At 39.4% G+C, this 23,595-nt stretch overlaps 1 protein-coding gene across 3 annotated transcripts in view; it reads right to left on the bottom strand.

Annotated features, from left to right (window-relative positions):
* The window catches only part of ctnnd2a (catenin (cadherin-associated protein), delta 2a), a 238,820-nt gene that overhangs the window by 142,006 nt on the left and 73,219 nt on the right, over positions 1 to 23,595 (bottom strand). For all 3 annotated transcript variants that reach the window (XM_065948760.1, XM_065948759.1, XM_020641668.3), the window contains exon 3: positions 14,215 to 14,327. In XM_065948760.1, coding sequence (XP_065804832.1) covers positions 14,215 to 14,327 — 113 coding nt within the window. The remainder of the gene's footprint in view (positions 1 to 14,214; positions 14,328 to 23,595) is intronic.

Here is a 23,595-nt window from a genome sequence, read left to right as displayed (position 1 = left end):
AAGTCACAATGAAAAGTGTAATCACAGCCTCCAGTACTGGCTCTTGGGAGGACTCTGCCCCCACATCCTGCCCCTGGCCCACAGGAAATAAACGGGCTAGCTTTATTGTGTTAATCCAAATCCTTTATGAAGTCATTGTGGGGATATGGTGCTTTGTGCAGCCCAGCACAGCGTAGTGTATGCACTGCTTTACGTCTCAATGAATGAATCCAATCAATCATTTGTCCTGTCTTCTTGCCTGCCTTTAAACTGCTGAAGGCTTTAACATTCATGTCGGCAGCAGAGGTAACGACGCAGAATAAAGGCTCAGAGTCTAAACAGACAGCTTGTCTTTTCTGTCGATTTCTGTCCTTTGCACACTGTCGCTACACATTAATGACAAAGGCGTTTGTGAAGTTCACATAGTTGAAGTAAAGAGAAAAGAAAAAGCTGGTGAATAGTAGTGTGCATTCAGAAAGCTGACAAAACAACCTTACCTGAACTGTATACGCACACACAAACACACATACACACCAATCACCCCCTCAGCCTCCCCTATGTGAAGTATAAAATCTTCTCAAAGTGCTCCAGGCATTGATTCTTTTGGCCTGGGGGTACGGTGCCTCATGAGGACAAACTCACTCAAGTTCTTTCTCTCTCACCTGCCCTCCCAGTCTCTGTCTCTCTCAAACATAGACTTGCACTCTCAAGTTTGAGCTCTCTGAGGCCCTCGAGCACTAGTCTTTTGAGGACATCAGTATAGGGATGACAACCTGAAAGCAGCCATGTTTGTAGTCCTTTCCCCAAAATATCTACTTATAATATTAACATGGACCATTCTCATATCAACTCTTCTTCTCTTACCTACCCGTTCTTTTTATAATCCAAACCCCATCTTTGTCTCTTTAAGTTTTTCTCTCCAATCCCCTCCCTTCAACACTTTAATAATAATAATAATACTTTTTATTTAAAGGCGCCTTTCAAAACTCTCAAGGTCACCTTACAGAGCAGAGATAAAAACAACAAATTAAAAACACAAAAAACACAAATGTACAGGATGTAAAAGGAGTTATGAGAACGGGTGGAGAATGATCAGACTGAAGTTTAAAAAGATGTGTTTTGAGATGAGATTTGAAAATGGAGAGAGAGTCGATATTACGGATTTGTGGTGGGAGGGAGTTCCAGAGGTGGGGGGCAGAGCTGCTGAAGGCTCTGGACCTCTTGGTGGACAGGCAGGCGGGTGGTGCAGTGAGTTGAATGGAAGAAGAAGACCTGAGAGTGAGGGTGGGTGTGTTGATGTGCAGGAGATCAGAGAGGTAAAGCGGAGCGAGGTTGTGGATGGCCTTGAAGGTGAGGAGCAGAATCTTGAAGGTGATGCGATGTTTAACCGGGAACCGATGAAGCTGCTGTAGGACAGGAGTGATGTGATTAACAGAGGGCGTTCTGGTGATGATGCGAGCGGCAGAGTTCTGGACCAGTTGAAGTTTGTGGATGGACTTGAGAGGGAGACCAAAGAGAAGGGAGTTGCAGTAGTCAATGCGGGATGTAACCAGGGTGTTGACGAGGATGGCAGTACTGCTGGGAGTGAGGGATGGGCGGAGGCGATTAATATTACGAAGATGGAAATAAGCAGACCAGGTGACATTATTGATGTGAGCTTGGAATGATAGTGTGCTATCTAGGATGACACCCAGACTCTTAACATGAGGGGAGGGAGAAACTGAGGAGTGATCAATCGCCTCTTTATTTCTATCTCGCTTTTGCTCTAATTGTACACTCTTAGTGTCTCCAAGTCTTTTGATATTACAATTGACAACAATCCCCTCCTTGCTCAGTTAACATTAGAAGTCACATGTAATTAATAAATTATAGAAATTCCATAAATTATAGAAAGATATGTTTCCAGTTTCTCTTTAGGTTCATCATGAAAGAGGCATAATATAACTGTACACATTCATGTGCAAAGTCACAAGATTTAACTTGTTGTACTCAGATCACTGTCACCACACACACTCCAACACAGCAAAATACAAGTGTACAAGACAGCAGACAGGCAGGCAAGGAGTCACACATGTATGATCCCTGCAACACTTACAAACGCTGCATATTAAAAAGCTCTGTAATAGCCTGTCGAGCTTTTTGAGCATGTGGTCAACAAAACATATTTTTTCTTTATGGATGAATGCGCGCACACTTTTTTTTCTGCCATTTCTGTTGAACTGACAGCAAAGCAGACACCATAATCCCACATACGTATATGCATACTAATAACTGTCTACACACACACACACACACACACACACACACACACACACTTATGCACAAACGTCAAAAGTAATGCAGAGCCAATGATGCACGCACTTAAAGTTTTATTTAATAAATTCAGGGTACCTTCAGCGACAATTAGAGCACCTAGACCTCTCTGCATTTTATGACAGTCTCCCACACCATCCTTGTCACCCACCCACACCCCTGCATTAAGCACCCAGTTATTTTTTCTCCTTCCTTCATTCGTTTGTTTTGTCTTTTTTCTCCTATTACGGCCCCTCTTTTAATTACTGTAAAGCGTCCTTGGGTTTCTTGGAAGGGGCTATATAAATCTAAGCTATTATTATTATTTTATAACTAAGACACTGATTTAGCACATCAACATGAAGTCCAAAGAATAACTAATTTATTTTGCCAATAAGGTGGATATAACCACATCAACAAATTAAATTTTAATGTGAAAAACAGGACAGTGGATAGAGTCAGAAACCGTGGGGGGAGAGAGTGGGGAACAACATGCAGGAATGAAGCCACAAGTCGGATTTGAACCTGTGCAGCCTGCTCTGGAGAACTTAAGCCTTTGTACATGGGGCGCACGCACTAACCGCTAGGCCACCAACGCCCAGACACATTCAAATTTAAAAGTATCCCTCCCACATCCGAAGCCAATCAGTAACATATTTATCACCTTGTTTTGACCTGTAATCTATGCACCCCCCTTGCCAATCATTGTAATTTGGAAACTGACAAAAGCATTAGAAAGATGCATCTTATTTCTGCAAGTTTTCAAAATGTAAATCAGAGCTGTCTGATGTAAGTGACATAGATAAACTAATAGACGCTGCCCGCTCTCCAAATATTATCACACAGGGACTGTTATGACTAATGATGTCAAAAACAAAGAAAATAGATAACACACGTGTTCAAATAGCCATCAGGAGTCCTAATATATAAGCTCAGGGGAGATATTACCTTCTGCAGTGTTTGTTAATAAGCTCATTTCTCTTCTGTGTCTCTGTGCCTCTCATCCCCGTTCATTCTATACACCTTGCTTTTTGGAATCAGTTTCTTTTTGCTGTTCCTTTTTATCTCAGTCTGCCTGTGCTGCTTCTCAGTGTTTCCCTCTCAGGGTTTTTTTCTATCACACTCTCTCTGTTTTCCTCCCTGGCATGGTTTGGTTGGTTCTTATCTATTTTCGCCACTATCTGGTGCTGGGGGAAGATAAGCATGCATTTGCATGTTTAATGAACCAAGCACCCCTGATTCCCCTCAGCATGAGGACACACATACACACACGCGCACACACAAACAAACACACACTGCTGCTGCTGTTGGCCATGCACGCCTCTGTCTCCTTTCCAGTGACATGGAGTCACCAGCTGCTAAGTCCTGCAGGACTAAATGTGGCCTATCAGTCCCCCCCTCTCATCTAATGTAAAGCTGCACTGACAGAAGGACAACATTTGACCTTCACACATTATTTCAATCAAAGGACACCACAAATTAGAAAGAAACAACAACAAAAGTCCTTGTAGTTTTATATGATCCTTGACAAAGTAAAAAATTACGCCACTGAAAATAGCTAACAAACTCTTTGATAGGAAATAAGTAGTGACAAGAAAACGTGGATAACCAGAGCAGCTGATCTAAAGTCAGTCTTAGAATTAGGACAATTTCACCAGTTTCTTGTACAAACCAAGAAATCTGAATGTTTGTTCAAAATATAGAAGATAAGTTGTCAGTTCCATCGTTGCAGTTATTCCCGTATTAAAAACCCCAATTTAATCAGATATGATCTCTGAAATTTACTTTTGTGTTTTTTGGAAAAGTATAAAAAACTAAATAACTTTTCTTTGTAAACTGTTAAATAATGTGAAACAGTTGTAAAGATATAGGCTATACATGCATTGTTATTATTTAGTGTATGCTGTAAATGGTGGGCTTCTTTTATAGAACTAAAACAAGAATCACATTTATTAACTAAGTTGAGACCTTCTTGTCCCTCATTCCATACCATACATTTCTTCACATATTTCAGCTGGAGCTCAATTCAACAGCCATCTGCTGCCACGCCGAACAGGGTAACTCTTATAAACAACAATAAAAACATTTTTAGAACTGTTGTTATTATAGCAGAAAAATAAGTAAAAGCATGAGTAAATAAGTAGAAGTAGGTGTGGGATGGGTCTGTTCAAATCAATAAAAAGATGCAGCAAGTCAAAGAAAGCGAGAGAAGTCTAAAATCAGCTTCATACAGCAGCCCATCACAATGAAGAACTAAAGTCACTTTAGTGGTATCCCATTTGGTTTTATTCAGAGTTCATTTTCTCTCAATGATTTACACTTAGAGGTGGCAAAGCATCCACTATTCTGGCTTATGTACAAGAGACCAGCCATTGTGTGGACATGCTGTATTTACGCTCTTACTATACTTGGGTACATATTGGCTGTAGTTAAAGTGTCCCTGAGCAACAATCAATTCCTTAATCTCCCTGCCCAAAATTCAGTGTTGTTCTTTGGCTGACTTTGACCCCTGACTTTCCTGTTGAGAAAGCTCAGATAAAATTGTTTTTTTCAATCAGCAACAAAAATGAAATCACCTTTATTTTTTTCCCAAATCTAAATACCTTCTGGGAAACTTTAATTGCAACAACAAAAAACTAGCACAAAAGCTAACATTTGTTTCCAAGTCATTCGAGGCAAAAAGCCAGATAGGGTTTTTCTAGATACAGTAAATTGTGTCCTGTGAAGAAAAAGAATGTGGTCCCTAAAATACAGAAAGCCAAGATGTAATTTAAAACCAAAGACAGATAGCTCAAAGGGGAGATGAAACAACAGAGAGAGCAGCAGACAGAAAGATAGACAATGGGGACGACAGCGGTGTGAGAGATGTTGCCACCTGCCACCATTTTTCTCGCCTCCTCTTGGAAATGCATCATCAGTCATTAGAGGGGAGCACGACTTGTGGTATCACCATTACTCAAACGGACACACACATAGAAACACAGAGGCCCAAACACAAGGCGTATTTTAAGGTATAATGCACCAGCATATAATTTGAGTTCTCTCTATGCAGCGTTTTGCTGAGCTTATAAAACCGCCTGCAGCTAATGGCGTGATGGATCCCTCTATTATCACCCAACGCAGGAGACCAGAGTGGGGTGTAGTGAGATAAAGGAATGTAATTGGATAGTATTTTAGCCATGGCAAAAACAGGAGGGTGGTCAGAGACAGAAGGAGAGCACCAAAAAAGCTGTAAAATGATAACTCTATGATGGAGTCTAAAAGCTTAACATGATGGACCTGTCCAATAAACGAGATCAAATATTTTAAAAAAGGAAACATGCATCTACAGGGTGTACAGTGCCTGTCTCTAAAAGTATTTAAACCAATGTGATGCAATAATGTAATGTAACAATGAGAATATCCCAGTTTACAGTGACTGTGAAACATCTTAAGATGTTTGAGTGAAACTTTACTCAGAACAATGTGAAAATAATGTACAATGTTATATTGTTGGCCAGTATATATCAGCAGGACTAAAAGGCCATGTCAGTCAGCCACTATGTCTGCCACTTACATCCAGAATTAAATAAATGAAGAACTTCTTCATTGTTGATTCTTTTGACATACACTTACATAACATAAAACTTTGAAGTTGCAGCTTTATCAGATAAAACAGGACCAGCCTTGTATTCGGTCGTTATTCATCCACACTATAACAGAAGCCAGAGTCATTTCACATAAACGTCAAGTTTTATTAATAAAACAGTAAATAAAGCCGAGCAAAAAAAACTCAGTGACTGAGTCTGGACTGTTTTTATTAGTAGTGGTGTCAAATCCCACGGTTGGGAACAGACCATGGATTTTTGTCGTGGATTGGATCGTTTTTGTTTTTTTCGTATCGACCCAAACAAGAAAGATTGTAATTTTATGTTTCAAAACGTCAGCTTACTGACTCAAGCAGTGCATTTTGATATCACTGCACATCAAAAATGCTTCTCCTAAAATCTTAATATATAATTTCCCATCTTTACCTTTGGGCTAAACACATGAAAATAATCCCAATAATAATCATAACAGAAGCATTTAGATGAGCCTGAACTCCCTTTTTATTAAGAAAGTTGTTTAAAGTCTGATACAAAAGGCAGTAATACAAGTAAACAGAATCATTTTAAAGACATTATTTGTTTGTTCAAAACCTTGGTGATTCTGTGTGTGACCAGTTATTACCTGGATGATGCAGACGGTTACACTCGGCTTAGTATCAGGTTTTCCTGGATTGATAGGCTGTCTTTTCTTTCTTCTGCCTTTGAACTGTATTTGTAAGTAGCCCAACTAGACAAAATGTGCCTCGCTGTTGGTCAAAACACTGCTTACAGCGCTGCTGCCTGTCTGTAGACTTAGAGTCCTGAAGAGACACTTGTTTAAAAAAATTAAAAAACTTCTTTTGAATATGACGTGAGTATTGGGGCAGGAAGCAAAGAGGCAGAAACAGTGGAACAGTTTTGCAAATCGTTGGTCTTAAAGTGAAAGAAGAAAGCACAATAAATAATCCAAAGAATAACCGGAATAAAGTTACAAAAAGTCTAACAAACACAACTCAATGTTTTAGGCACTTTCCTTACATCAGGGGTCTTTTGCTGAGGTCTTCTCTAAAGTGTGTGAAAACTCAGCCCACACCAGTTGTGTGAATGTCTGTTCCTCAGGGTGCGAGAACTTTATAGTCTGGTATGTGTGTTTGCCCCTTGAGAAAAGTCTTGGATGCCGGCTGAGGAAATGTGTGTGCATGTGTGTTGACGCGGCACAAAGATTGGCGCTGGTCCCTACTGGTGTGGGACTAAATGTCACAGCTTGATTAGAATAAATAGTCATATACGCGCTCTGGGACTCAGCACAGACGCACAGCAGCGTAAGCATGTGTTTGTGGTGACTCACTGCTTTTGTTGTCCCTCTTTCTCTTGTTTCATGGGCTCTCATATTGTGCGCGCACACACACACACACACACACACACACACACACACACACACACACACACACACACACACACACACACACACACACACACACACACACACACACACACACACACACACACACACACACACACACACACACACACACACACACACAAAAGGACACTCAGGCTTTACCTTTCTCTGACCTACCCGAGGGGTCTTTGGGCGGATGTGTAAGTCGGAGCAACACAATCAGAAAGCTGTTACTGCCTCAGGACATGAACTTTACACCTCAATCTCCCTCTCTCTTACTCTCCCTCTCCCTCTCCCTCACACACACTTTTTTGGCTCTCAGTCTGTGTCTCTATGTATAACTTCAGTGTCTGCTGAAGTTGTTATATACACACAAGTTCTGCAGATTGTACAGTATTACACACAAGGAGTAACAAACAAGGCTATGTAAAAACGGTGAGCATCCATCCATTCATGTGTTATTTGGCAATTCCAGAGCAGGGTTAATGTCACATACACTAAGACCATGACATGATACATACTGCATGACCATGAAAGCTTTTGCTTACATTTCTACTGGCTTAAACATATAATTACCTCCCAACATTGCCTTTGTCATTCAGATTCACATACACACCACAAATGGCCCACCACAGGGATGTTTGTGTGTATTCTTACCTACAGGGTGTAGAATGGGGCCTTGTCAGCCCTACTGTACATCTATTTATATTTCATTGCAAAATGATAATTCTTGATAACATTTAGGGCATGTGTTCATTAAGAGCTTTTTTGCAAAAGCTTCTCACGGGCGCTTTCTGTTGCTGGTGACCAATTAGGTTGGTCTTAATAGCTTTGTATGGTAAATATTATCCTTAATTCAAGGAAATATCACCCAAGAAAATGAATCCTGTCCAGGCAACAATACAGAAATACAACAAAAGATGATGGAAAGAAAAACTGTAGAGGTGTAGAGAATGAGAAAGCCAAAGGTGAAAACAATTGAGTCAACAAAGAAAAGACAAAAAAAGAGAAAGAGCAAACTGGGAAAAAAAGGAAAATAATAAATCATTCAATCAGCTGATTTCTGTTGCTACAACAACATAATGAAAGCTATTTATGAGCCATCTTACTCTTTCTCAGTCTCTTTCCTCCACTCCCCCTGTCCTTTCTGACTTTGCCTAATTCTTTCTCCATGTTTTGCTTCCTCGCACTTCTCAAATGGTAAATTGGCCCATATCTCTCCACTAAACGCTAACAATTCCATTAAACAACACAACACTCATTTAGAGGTCACATTTGTTTCGCTCAACTTGGCTCACCATCTGCATACCAACTGAGGGTCTGCCTTCCTCAGCTGGGATTCCTGTTATCTGACATGACCTTTCCGCTTTGAAATAATTGGCAAATTATAATGGACTTCTGTGTGCTACTCCTTTTTCTTTAATGACATGGCTTCTCAGCAGCTGCAATCTCTCTCATGCTGAATTCATTGTTTCTAAAGCACAACAGTTTTTATGTTATCGTCTGTCGTGTGATATTTGCATGGATAATAATAGTTGCCTACAATGCATAAAGCTGGTACTATGTTTGCCTGTAGCTAGTGGAATACAAACATAATGTCATGTGTCCAGTGAATTTATAAGCTTTCCTGACAACTCATCGATAGCCTGGGTAATCTACTGCCCCAAGTTATGAGAAGCTAAGTAGCCAGATATATTTTGTTTTCTCAACAGTATATGGGCAGTACCTTAAAGCACCAATAATATGTCCCACAATGCCCAGCAAGGTCACAACAAGGCCGATGAAACCCATAGGGTCACAGCATTATGCTTTAATCTGCCTTATCACAGTGAGCTGCCAAAACACTGGAGAGGAACCTGTGAAACAAGTTAATTCTGTCATTTTTTTGTATTTTTAAACAACCTGTTTGTCGCTGTGTGTTGATTTCTTGTGGTTTGAATCAATCCAGCTTTAGTACACCATCACAGACAGATCCCACCTCATAAAGAGTTATTGCTAAGGATGTCCTATACATGACCAGTATACAGCAATCATAGTGCCCTCAATTGAAATGCTCAGCACATCAACAGGATATACAACTTAAATTCATGAAGGATCGCTACAAGTGCTGCCTATAGTAATCTACCCCTTTACTTCGGTAACAAAATATTTGGACTGCAACTGTCCAGACACATTGCTGCACACAGTCTCCCTACTGCCAGGGTAAATACAAGCTTCATCCCAGAGGCAATGAGACTGTTTAAATCATAATAAATGAATCCTTTGTATTTACTTTGGCACTATTGTTTTCTTTATTTCTTGAATTCTCACTTTTTAATTGCTTGGTTGTCTTTCCAATGGATTATATGAGCCTCATTGGAGGGAGCTGGAGATCTAAGAATTCCATTGTTCTATTTTTTAAACGGCAGTTACTGTTGTGTGTACATATACTTAAATATAGACAATAACTTGAACTTGAATTTATTCCTCTTAATGTCTACCCAGATGTAATTATTGGTGATCCTCTTTACACTCAGGGAAGACTAATTACACATGAAAAATCATTCTTCATCAGTCATTTCTTATTCTTTACTTAATCATATGTGTTGCTGTGTCCCTGCTAAATTGGCATTTATATTATAGTAAAACATACCATAAATGCAGTGGTGTAGCCCTTTAAAAGAGCACTAAATACTTTGAGCTGCAGCCAGTCAGACAGAAAAGACAGTGGGAGCAAATGTTTCCCACTGGCTGCCACTTACCACTAATGTTAGAAAAATGATAAATTAGTCTCAGCATGGCTTTTGGACTGTACGTGGCTGCATGTGAACAGTTGTGTGTGCCAGTGTGTGTTTCCTTTCTGTAAAGTGTTGTGTCGCATGCCAACAGTTCACAGTGTGAACAGATGTTAGCCAGTAATGCCCTGGGTTTCTGCACCACAGTCAGGCATTTTTAGGGTCCTCAGCTCTGAGGAAGAGTCCGTGGAGATGCCTGAATTGCTTTATCGAGCGGAACACGGGTAAGGACACGCAGGCTCCCAGAGGATGCCAAGTACACACACAAACATGCAACCACAAACACAGCATTAGCGGAAAGCATGGGAAAAATAAACCAACAATGTATTCACAAATTCCCACACTTCTAAAATAAAATGCACAGAAACTCACAAAAACAGAGTACCAGGTAGCTTTCTACCTTAAAGGCAGAGTAATGGACCCACTGCTGAGAGAGTGCAGGCTGCAGCTTTAAGACCACATGTAACCTTCTCTGAGAGGATATAGACTGTCACCAAAAGAGAAAAATACCTTTGAAGGGATAAGACCGGATATTTTTTTCTTCAATTATGAAGAATTGTGACACCCAGTGTGTCTTTTTTTTTTTTTTTCCAAATACTGTATTAATCCCCAAGGGGAGATTCTGGTTTACACTCCATTATTGAAAGACAGGTCAGTCAAACACACATGTCCGATATACACACATGCACAAACAGGACCTATGGCCATGCATTAAATGGACAAAAACTGCTACACAGGGTGCATGCCAGAGCTGTTGGGAGGTTAAGTGCCTTGCTGAAGGGCAACAGCAGTACTCAGGAAGTAACCTGGAACGTAAACTTCCATACCGGGACTTGAACCGAAGACCCAGTTCCCAACCTAAGTCACTACACACAGAACTACTACTCTCAATTCCACTAACTCATCTGCCTTCCTTCACTTATTATTATGCCTATTCACTCAAAGCCAGCCACTACTCTCTATATTTAGCTGCTGCCTGACATTGAGTCCCTGATGAAGGAGAGGGAAATGATTGGTGATGGTGGAGACCACGGAAAGGGTTAGCACTGTCTCTTTGAATAGCATCAGACTCTCTCTGATCATTCACAATTACATTGCAGAGGCCTGGAACAAGAAAGAATTCAATGAAAGGGGTCCTGTCAGAAGAATCTGCATAAAGAATAACCCCAATGAAAATGGGGGGTGTGGAAAATTCAGAGGTGAGCTTGCAGCTGTGTATGCATTCGCACAAAAAGAAGACAAATGCACATCACACATGACAACTTCCAGTGCGCACAGGGATTGATGTGGACAAAGAGGCATATAGTGAGCTGTCTTAAAAAAACTTAGCAAAGCCAATCCTCCATATCTGATGTGATAACCATGAGATGATGCAACTGTGAGACAGCAGCTATAGCTGACACAAACACATGCATAGCCAGACACTCCCACAAGCTTAAAGCAAATGTAACAGATCAACAAATTCAGACAGCACTTTGTTGAAGAGTGTGTTAGGAAGTGTGTTAATAGCTGAGAGTCTTTAAATGCTGTCAATAAGGAAAAAGGGGAAAGGGGAATAGAGGATAAAAGACCTCTAAGAGTTGGAAATATATACTGAAGACTGTTCTGTTAGTAAGTCTCTTTGTTTCTTTATAGGCTCTCTCATTCAGACATTTAGATGGACCTGTCAAAAATCAAATGAATGATATATGTGAATCAGATGGGTTAATATTGGGCTTATGAACCAACACATTTAGAAGGACAGATGAGAACAGTTCAATAGAAGAGCTGAAATGGAAAAAAATCAAAGCAAAGATCTTGTGAAAATAAGGACAACTGATTAGAATTGACAACTTCTGCCTTCAATCTTAAACTTTGGTAGATGTAGAAGCTTGATATATTGAGTATTAAAGAATTTGACTTATTGGCAAGTGATCCGCTTTAACAACAACAACATCTGGAGTATTGAAATGGCGTCATTACCAAAACACTCAGAGCTGAAAACAACAACAACAACAATAGAATAAATGTAATGTATGTTTGTATCTGACTAACAGGTTAGAGATAACATGTATTTTAAGGGTTTTGATGTCTCTCTCTGAAAAATAAGTCAAAGGAATGTGGCATGTTTTTTTTAAAATAGTTGACAGTTATCTGTAAGTTGAATAATATCATTTAGCCATTTTCAATAATTACTAAAACTACTACTTATGGTTTGGATTTGCATGAATATTGCTTTGAATTTAAACACACAGCAGAGTCAAGTTGACTTGATTTAAGCTTTAACTGAATGGATGCAGAGCTTTGTTTCAGTATTGTTTTAATGGTGGTTGTTTAAGGTATTTCTGAATCACTATAAAATTTATATAACATCTATTTGAACTTTAAAGGAAAACTTGGAAGGAATCCTCAAAACTTTTGCCAAAATGTATTTTTTAGGCTCAGTTGGAAAGATGCAGAGTTCAAAAGAGTGTTTTTTTTGTTTCCACCAAAGGTTGTGTACTTATGCAATAAGCTGCCTGAGGGAGTCAGAGGGAAGCTGAATTTATATGAACTTGGCTCTTTGACATCACAGTCAGATTGATGCAAACACAAAAACATACACAACCAGAAGTATCTCAAAATGACGCCAACTTTTTATGGAACTTTAACTAGGGATTTTTATTTTCAGATAGGCAAATCCTCAATGAGAAAGAATCTGAGTGGACAGTGATTTAGTCAGAGGGAAGACATTGAGGTCAAGGTTTGTCTGTTAGAAAAAAACATTTGAAATTAGGATGCTAGTCACATACTGTAAACCTCCTGTCTTCCAACCATGCCTTCATCTTTACCTCCTGTTTATGTTAAGAGCTCTCTTTCCCTCATCTGAAAACAATTTTTGCAACACAAGGGTCAGACTTTTAATTGGGGAACATAATGAAGTATTTTGAAGAGTTTCAGGGATGTGGCTCATATGCGAATTAAAATGGTAAATATGATAAAAATGCGTTTCAGAAAAATGTGGAACAACGTTTTGACCCTAGTCTCTGTTGCAAAGCTGTGGGACTTTTTATGACCATGTTCAACTGTGAGTGGCGGTGTGTGTTGCCACACGTATAGCAAGCCAAGGGTTGTGTTAATATGTCTGTCATGTCAAGCCTTCAGCGACTATCATAGTGTGATAGTGTGCGAGTCAGTACATATGAGAGGGTACATGTTTGTGCATTTCTTGTGTTACAGTATCATGTTTCAAATTGTTAAGATACATGTCTAGCTGTGTATGTAGTATACATGTAAAGCAAACCACAAGTTCAGTGTTATTTTACACCATCCATCACCATTGATGTGTATGTTTACTTCCCCATCCATTCAGCTGATAAATCCACCTCACGGCAGGGAGAAAACTGTTCTTGTCCAATCTCATCACTCCACAGGTCTCAGAAGAAAACAGCCATGCTGTGTATGCTTTGGTGTGAATATGAAAGTGCATGTGCAAGGGGGTGTTAAAGTGCAGTCAGCTTTAGTGTCAGGAAGTCCAGGGAGCCTTTTCATCTGAAATGATACACTTCCACATTTGGTAAAGGGAACACTAGCGTTGTCACAATACCAACATTTTGACTTAATACCAATACTAAGTTTAACCTCACAATACTCGATACTGAAATAATACTTGTTTGATACTCGATACTTAATGGTTTTGTTAAAGGAAGACCACAAGGGTAGGTCACATTTTGGAATGCACAGTTTGTCAAACTTTCATGTAAATATTAACAATGAAGTTTAAGTTCATATTTATCATGGCAAATTGTTCATTGATATCCATATATTAAGTATTATATACTGTATTTATTTTGACAAATTCAGACTCAGAGTGTACACAACAGATATTTAAAGATATCTTAAATATTGAATTTATATATATTTATTTAGTTTTTAATTTTGTCAGTTTGAATCACACTCTCTCAGTCATTTACACTGTAGTCACATTTGACCGACAAAAAGTACATCACGTCTGGAAATTCTTGTACTGAAAAGTTTTAAATCAAAAGTACCAAAAGAAAGTATAGCAGAAAGTATAGAAAGTATATACAGATATTGATATGCCATGCAAGAGAAGGGAACACACGGACAGAAATAACCTTTCGACACAAAAACCTAACCAGCAAACATAAAGACGGGTTTACACTTACTCACTCACGCACACATACACAAACACACATACAGACAAATGTTTGAAAATTACCTTATGCTGCTCATGCTTCCAGCCTCTGATCCCAGCTTGCATCTCTCCAGCTGGGTGGCGACAATCTGACGTTCAGCCTCTAGTTCCCTTGTCAGGCGTTCAAACTGAAGCTCCTGAAGAGATACACAAAGACAAAGTGTTAGACTGGGTAAGACAGTGCATTACTTCAGAGGCATCAAAAAAAACACTAAATTTGTTTTCCTTCACATCTAATTAGTGGAAGCATAGTAAGCTATCTAAGCTGTAAAAGCCAGAAGTATCCTTTTTTTATGTACAGTAGTCAACCATTACATACTCCTTCCAGATGTGAAACTGTTTCATTACTAAGAAAAAGTTGTTTGGCACCGCAGCGTGCTTGTTTCGGGAGAAGCGCTGCATTGTCAGCCGCAGGTCATGAAAACAGCTCAGGGCTGGGAGACGGCTATGTGACAGTTAAAATGAACTGTGATCATTAATGTGAATGTGATTGACAGGTGAGAAAAGATGTCAGGCAGAGTGACTGGTTCAAAGTGTTCTAAATGTGGGAGCAATAAAGCCCTCGAATCCTGCTCGCTGTTTGGTGCAGGAGAGTTGTCAGTTACATGAAGCACAAGGAAATGTTCACAATGAAAAGGAACCCTAATCTTTGCAGAGTGGATGGACTAAAATGTAAACAAATGTGAAGTTCGGTTTTATCTGCAGGGAAGCTGGTACCTGAAAAAACTTGGTGACAAAATGATGACACGTTTATGGGAAAAAACATTCACATTTAATAATTAAAGGTGCACTTTAGGAAGTCACATATTTGGCATATATTGATCTTTATCAGCTCTACAGAATAAAGACTTCACTGACTGCATAGGAAACAGATAAATACATTATATGCATCAGAGTTTGACATTAAGTTAGATATTTTAAAATCACTGACCCAACCACTGTAACAACTGGTCATTAACCCTACATACTTAGTGAGTTAGACCTTGAGAAGGAGCACATAGCATCCTAACCCAACCTGAGTTTTTAGTTGCATCATGTTCCTGCCAACTCCAGTGGTCTCGCCAGTGTGGCCGAAACGCTTTCTCCCTTGTGTTTACATAGTCACTGTCACTCCCACTTGACGTTTCTGGTGATTTTCTTGTCTTCAAAGTTTGATTATGTGCCGGCTTTTGGCTGGGTTTTAAAAAAATTTGACCGGTTTATCAGAGAAATTTGTACTACAATCTGTGTCTGAGTGTACAATTCGAGTGTGCTGAGCGCACTCAAGGGAGTGACAGCAACTAAGCTGTCGCCGGCAGCTGCCTTTGAACTATGATACACAAGTGGGCGAGTGCACTTATGAAATGTTGGTGTTATAGAAATACCAAGGTGATCTCACAAAAATCACCAGAAGCCTACTGTGTGCGCTACTGTTTTTTTTTTTTTTTTAAGGCAGTATTTTAACTGACCCGCCCAGGCCAGACGAATGTGCTGACCATAAGTCTTTCAAATCGTATGTATGGCCAGGGTTCCAGTGATAATGTCGAGCCCTGATAGTAAAAGAGTACAAACCACGATTTACAGATTACTTCAACACAATTAAGTCATACACTGCTTCTACATTATAATGAAAACGATTTAATCATTTTTAACTCTACAACAGATATTCTGGATGCACATGTGTATTTACTTGTGCGTTAAACTCTGTGCTGCTGTCATCTCCGTGCAGACTTTGAGTTTATGGAGGCAGTGTGAGTGCATCCCTTTCATCTGACTGTCCCTGAATGCATCACTATTTACCAAAACCTGACTGTGACTGCATGTGTGGTGATGCAGTGATTTAAGTAGCTGACTTAGAGTTTCATATCATCTAGCTATGAGCCAGACGGATGAGATTTCAAAACAGCTACAAATGGGTCTTAGCATTTGCATGCGCATGTGTATGTGTGTTGCATTCAAGTTAATCACAGCTACATACAAGCAGATCAATAGTGCTGTGAACTCTGCCACACCTAAGAGATTGTGTATGTAGGGCCGAGCACGTGTGCATGTGTGGAACCCAGAGAGAGAGAGAGAGTGAATGAGCCTCAGAGTGTATGCTGGTTTGATTGGTTTTCTCAAAGCCATTTGAAGCTCTGAATGAGTTGATCCCCAGTCGCTATCTCGAGTCTCCAACCTCAATCCCCTCACCTCCCCAACACCACAGAGCACAATGCATTTCATTTCTCTCTCACTCCATCAGCTTTTTTTACAGCAACCACTCACTCATAAATATGCACACTCTTTCTGTATCCCCCTCCCTGTCTTCCTCTTGTACATACATTTATGTTCTTGCTTCCTCCATCTTCCTTTCTCCCTCACTCATACACCCACAAACACACATATTCACTCAGGGGCCAAACGCAAGCCCCCAACTCATACATATGTAGTACTTGTAGTAGTAGTTCATTGATCCCACAGCAGGAAATTCCTTTATCTGAAGCCTCACCACATACTGTGTGGGATATGAAAATGCAGCAGTACATAAATTCAGAAGCTGAAAGTTATTTTAGAAAAACTTGTGCTATAACCCCACCAGCCAGGTACAATCCAACTTTATTCATCTGATTACCTTTCATTCACTTAACATCACTTGTTTTCTCCATTTTTTCCCCAACTCCTGTCAGCAACTTCCTTTTTATCTTACTCTATCTTTTAAAAATAATTCTTGTGCATGTGAACAACAAAGTGGCAGGTTCAGTCGCCCCTATGATTTGCAAAGTGAGGTGCTGCTGGGAATTTGTGCAGGGTCTATTAAACCCTCTGGACCCGTAATTCTAAATTATAGCTTTGTTTTATAGTAAGCTGACTCGCTTCAAAGCCCTATTCTGCTCCCACAGCAGAATGCTTTGTCACCTTGTTTGCCATAGCTGCAACCGTCTTAAATCCTCAAGGTGTTAAAATGCAAATCCCTGCACCTAGTGGCATTATGCTAATTGATGATAGGTAATGCCTCAAATGTAACGTACCCTAATGCTTGATATAAAAAAACAGAAGGGAAACCTATTAAGCACGTTCTAAATTGGGATCAAATTTAGAAAATTCTGCAGAAGCCTTTGCCAGACGTTTTATTCATTAAATTGACTTTGCCTAATTACTGTACCTGTTTTGTTGTACATTTAACATCACAAGATGTCTATGATGATGAATTGCTAATGGCAAAGTCTTTAAAATGTACATTAATGAATTCACCAAGGGATAGTACAAGTATTTTTAACACGAGTGGCCAATTACATGAAACTGTTCATATTGAGAAGCCAAAGCTAAAGACGATAAAGTTCACATTTGAAGCCATCATAACTAATGTAGCAGCAGAGGATGTTTTCTGAGGAGTGTAGGTGCTCTGTGCAGCAGTTTGGGGATTTATCCATAATCATTGATGTGAAAGATCCTCAAGAGAGCTTTAGAAAAAAGAAAACATGAAAAGCTAAAATCGGCAATGATCAACTATAATTCTGTGCCAATATTTGCGGCCCCTGTGTATAAAACCAGTACATCTCGCTTCATAGGGACCTTGATCATGATTGGAGCAATTGAAAAACGATTTCAATCTGTGCTCGATTATTATCCTTGTTTATTTTCAATACAGATGTTTGTGGGACGCTTGTTGTAATGTAGACTACACATTTGTGGCAATTTAATAAAAAACTATAACAACCAAGAAGCAATGGATTTCACTCTGCTGCAAGTTATTTTGTTTAGAAAATTCAACATGTAACATCACAAACAATTATGCTAACAGTAGCTCGCACCTCCACTAGCTCAGTAACAGGACGTTAGCTTGAGCTAGCACCGGCATGAGTAATAAATTAAACCAGTTTCATAAATATTCAAAACTCCTCAATGATGGTTTGACATCCAATATTAACCACAGTTTATGCTCCCAGTTTAGAGTCCCCATGATATTAAAAATACATGTTCCTGGTTTTAATCCAGCGTTCCTTTGGTAAATGTTCATTTATCTGTCATTATTTGCCAAATTCATTCATTCATTTCGACAATTCACTTAGCAGACGCTTTTATCCAAAGTGATGTACATCAGAGAGTAAGGACAACACAAGCAAGGATCTAGAAAAAAGGGAACAATGTCAGTAAGAGCAAATGATCAGCTTTGAGTCTGATTGGACACACAGGTGCTGACAGGAAGTGACCAGAGGCAAAGCACAACATTGAGGGCAGTTCTTGAGAGCTCTAATCAGTATAGAAACCATCTTACAAGTCATCGTTATCAAACAAAAACCATCGTCATTACCATCATCATCATCAATAATATGGAGACCATCATCATTAAGTTAGTAGGTATTCATGAAAGAGCTGGGTCTTTAGCTTTTTTTTTTTTATACATCAAAACAATTATTTTATCTTCCTGTAAAACATATAAATTATCTGATGACTCACCCTGCACTCAGGGGCATTTACTCATTTTTCAACCAATTAAAAAGCTTTGTCGAAACTAACTGTAGCGCTTCCTTTGTATCAACTAGTAGGAGATACAGCGCCCTGGGTTCTTCTCTTAGAACTCACGTTAATCTTATTACTATTATTGCTCATTTAAGTTTATATGTCCTGTAAATGAACCTACCTTATCTTGCTTCCTTGTACACAAAATGAATTAAATGACTCTAGTGTGATGACATGTTTTTTAGAGGAAGGTAACAAGAACACACATAAGACATACAAGATAGTCTGTCTTGCCTCGTGTTGAGGGACGTACGTTTCAAACAAACTATCCAAATGTGATTTTCTTAAAGTGACACAGCTTATATTATAGTAACATTAGTGTTTCTACTAAACTATGACAACATTACTTTCTTAAAGTGACATAGCTTCTTTTGTAGTAACTGTGGGGTTTCTACTACGATGTATATTTTAACTTTAGTTTATTTGATTTTAACTCTGGGATTTATCCCTGGGTTACATAACGATGTCTCGCCTTCTGTCTTGTGATTGGTTCTATCCCTGTTCAGTTGGAAATACGCCACGACAAACAGCAGTTAGATACTATCAACGTTCTTAATAACATTAGAGTAAATACTTACTGATTTCTAAAAGTATAAATTTACGAAACCAAGCCAATTCAGCTTGACATAAGCACAGTGTGGTTTACATAAAGTAAATGTAAGTAGAATTAAACTAGAAGCATTCACAAGTAATTAAGCGTGGCAGCCAGTTAGAGCTGTAAGACTAAAAAAGTTGCATTGTAATAATGAAAACATTCAAACTTCTCAAAGCCTTACAACTTGGACATCATCTTTACAGACTTGTAGGAAGGATACAGTACTGATTTCAGATCATTGTACAGCTAGGAACACTAATTCAATTTGAATCAATTCATATTAAAACAAAGGATTCGATTGACATACCAACAATTTGAATCATCCTGCAAGCTGGTTTTATGAAAGCCATGCTGATTGGCAAATTTTGTAAGTTTGAAAACACCAATCATTTGTGTTGTATGCAGTAGTATAATGCATGCACTGACCACAGTTTAATAGTTCCAGAAGTGATGAGTTGGTAGTTTCTATTGGTAGCTCCTTCCTCTGTGTTGCTTTCAAAATGCACTAAGGTGTAGGATTCCTGTACGCTGTTCATGTGTTGTTTGTGAATGTTACTCCCTCCCTCCCAGGAATGAATAGGACAGATAAAGCAGCACCTGCAGTCTGCAACAAAGGTCTCGATGGCAACAGAAAAACCCCATCCATCCCCCAGCATTATAAATAAGGTCTTGACTCCTCCCACACCCAGAACCTGCCCTGAAACATACCTGCAAAAATACCAGGTGTGTGTGGATGTATTTGGCTCAGCAGACAAACAGCTAAATGTGGGGGCTGGGAAACAGCCACAAGTGCTTTTAGAGTAAGTCAATTAATAAAGAGTATGAAGTGTTGACGCTGATATTGATTCACAAGATACAAATAAACTACATATAGTGGATTACACCATAGTGAGCATTTGTATCTTTCTTTTATTTATAGCCTCATCATCAAATGCTACACACACTTCTTTATCTGGTAACTGAAAGGTGAAAGGAAAAACTACTCAGGACAAATAGAGCATGCTGGCACTACTGTTGACTGTGGCTATTGCCTAATGGTTTAGTCTGACTATGTATGAAATGCTTCCTTGGTGCATACACAATATCAACATCAGAGTGGAAAACAAAACAAAACACCAATCAAACAAAATCTAAGGGAAGTGACCAGTTTCCTCGGCTTTCTTGTTCACTTCATCATTTGCATTACATGGAAACGTGTTGTGCATGCACACCTTTGTAATGTAAGATAACCCCTAGCACCTGTGTAGACACGTGAATATTCTCACTTAAATCTTTCAGTCCTTCTGTTTTCGAGGCCTTGAGGAAAGGACTAAACCCAGAAAAAAAAACATGTGGGTGATATCTGACTCCTCCCTGTGGAGGAGGGTAAGAGAAAGGGAAATTCCCCTATAGTAATCAAGATCCATGCAGTAACACTAACACAATAATAAGAAAATAAATAAAGTCTGGTAGCTCTAAAATAGCTTGAATCAGTTTTTTTTTTTTTAAATGTGCCATTTTGAGGCTGAATAATGGATCTCTACCTGGTGTTGATTTTTCCAATTTGACATATTGCTTTCCTGCCTCTTATCTCGTGGAGGCACTAAAATAATTCACAATATGACAAAGTGTGCAGATTGTTTGTTTCTATATTTTGTTTACATGTAGTAATTTATATGACCTCAGTGTAATGTTTCCATGATTGTTGGTTTGTTCCCACATCTTTTTTTTTTCTTTTGACTAACGCACAGTCTCACTCGTCTTTGAGTACGTGATAGTTGCTTTATAAACAAAATGTATTGGTATATACTGTCTGTAAAATCAACTTCCCATTATGATCAATATAATATTTTCTCCCTGGATAACATTTAGATAGGTTTAGAAAAGTTTTCACTGAGTAAAACACAGGGACATTTTAACAGTACACAGGCAATTACCATGGGGCGCTGGCATACTGAGACAGAATACAGGATAATATAAGCAGTGGCCCATGTTTCAAGAGGTTTAAATTGGATAAAAAGCAGCTATGGCCTCATTTTACTTTTTAGTTTCCTAATAGCAACAGTGCAGCTCTTTTTCTTTTAAAGCCACATTTTTCCCACTTGCCACCATAAAGACACTGTGTGCTTTCTGTGTGTGATCGTCTGTGTGTGTCTGGAGATAAGCCCAATCATTATAGAGTGGCCTATGGGCAGCTATTAATGGTGCTGTTTTTGGATGGGAGACAAAAGGCTATCAAATAGAGCTATGACCTTCTAGTTGAGAAGTAACTCTCTCTCTCTCAGTCTTTCATTCTTCTTCTAAAAAAGGTCACTCTCCTCTCCTCCCTCACTCCCATTAACCCCCCCCCCCAACACACACACGCACACACACACACACACACACACACAAACACATACACTGTAGCAAACCCCCCCCCCCTCTTCTTTAACATAAAAGTGTAGGTAAAGTGGCTTATGTATTGTTCAAATTGAGCTGGGATCATTTCTGCCCCTCTCCCTCCCCCTCTGTTTATGTTGTCTGTTACTTCAATGAGAGTGAAATATCAACTGTCTATGAGTCAGGGGAGAGGAGGCAGTCTGACGGTGTGGTTGAGAAAGATTAGTAGAGAAAGAAAGAGATTTGTAGAGAAAGATAGCAAAAGAGAAAAAGACAGAGGAGACTGAGGACCCTCTGTTGATGAAAGTCACATGAGATGATGGCCGAGGGAGAGACACCTGATCCTCTCCCTCTGCACGGCCATGTCTGCGTAAGAGAGAGAGAACAAAGCAAAAAGAAAAGAGAAAGAGAGGTAAGGAAAACAGATGAACAGAATGGCCTGATCATGTTAAGACTTTTTTTCTCTCAAACAATGCGAGTACCCTTTCTCTTTGTCTGAACACTCAGGTTTACATTTACCTGCCAGGGGCATGTGAGCTTTTGTTCTTGTTCTTCCATTGTTGTGAGAACAAACTAAAAAGTGTAAAACTTAAGATACTTTCTTTGCAAAGTAACTAGGATGAGGTTTTTCCTTAAGCAGGTAAGAAGATAAAATAACATTAATAATACAATCTGTCCATTAACCAAACATGTAAAGATGCTAAGAGTTTGAAACAGTTAGAGATGAATGTTTTACTGATATTAAAGAGCCCATATTATGCCCCTTTTGGGGTTTGTATATTTAATCTATGTTCCTACTTTTGTACGTTCACAATAGCTGAAGTCCGAAAAAAGTGTCTGTTTTCATGAACTGCTCCTCCTTGCTCCCTCTACGCTCTGAGTCTGTCAGCTACACTCTGTTGAGCCCACACTGTTAGACCCCACGTGGGCCAAGTCTGCTCTGATTGGTCTGTCGATCCGCTCTGTCGTTATTGGTCAGTCGCTCAGCATTACCAATATTGGGAATGCAGCCACTGGCTCCGTCCGAGGGTAGCATAAACATTAGCACCTTAGCACCACTGTGCTACCGCAGGCTACGGCATATCGTGGGCGTGCTACAGAAGTTAACAGGCGTGCAACATGAGCTGCTGGGCTTGCTACAACGAGCCAATGGGCTTAGATCAGTGATCTCACACTGACAAGACGTCACACTGACAAATTTTTATCGAGGGGGGCTAGAACTGAGCGTTGTATGCGGCTAATGCTACAGCTAACAGGAGGACGTAGGAGAAGCCGCGTTTCCGCGGACTTTGAATTTTTGCAAATAGATGTGCCTAAACATGCACAGGACACTTGGAAAACACACTAAAGAGCATATAAAACCAGAAAAAGCATAATATGGGACCTTTAAAATGTGCCTGAATTACACCAAAATAGATTGAAAAAAGACATAAAAGAGAACACAGTCATAATAATTGTATAAATCAGTGCATTAATTGATCGGAATGAAGGGAAAGACATTTTTTTTAAATTCTGAGGTATACCCCCAGACACCCCATACCTGATCCTGCCAACTACTATTGGTTTTTGAAAAAGTCCAACAATGGTGGCTGCTGGTTAATCTAGTAACATCAAAGAAGTGGAGCTGAGGTGGGCCTTGAGCCTCCTGGGAAACGTTAAAAGCACCAACCTGTCAGCCAAATCGACCACACCTCTATTTATGCACCCTTAGGCTCAATATATGATCAAAACAGATGGGTTATTAGAAAAGGATTTCCCCCTGTAGAGTTTTTCCTCCAATAATAATAATAGAGACCAAACACATATTTTATACCAGGCTGTAAACATGTTCAATTCTGCTTTAAATGTGGGCATTTTAATACGGGCCCTGATGGAGATTCCTTGGCTTTTGGGGCCAGTCTGAAGCACACACATGAGGAACTGCAGCTTTTTTGCACATATTTCATCACCTTTCCTGCCTGTTCTTCCTGTAA

Source organism: Labrus bergylta, chromosome 20, assembly GCF_963930695.1.
Source record: "Labrus bergylta chromosome 20, fLabBer1.1, whole genome shotgun sequence".
Classification (NCBI taxonomy): Eukaryota; Metazoa; Chordata; class Actinopteri; order Labriformes; family Labridae; genus Labrus; species Labrus bergylta.
The sequence above is the reverse complement of the archived record's forward strand: the minus strand, read 5'-3'. Positions and strand labels throughout refer to the sequence as shown.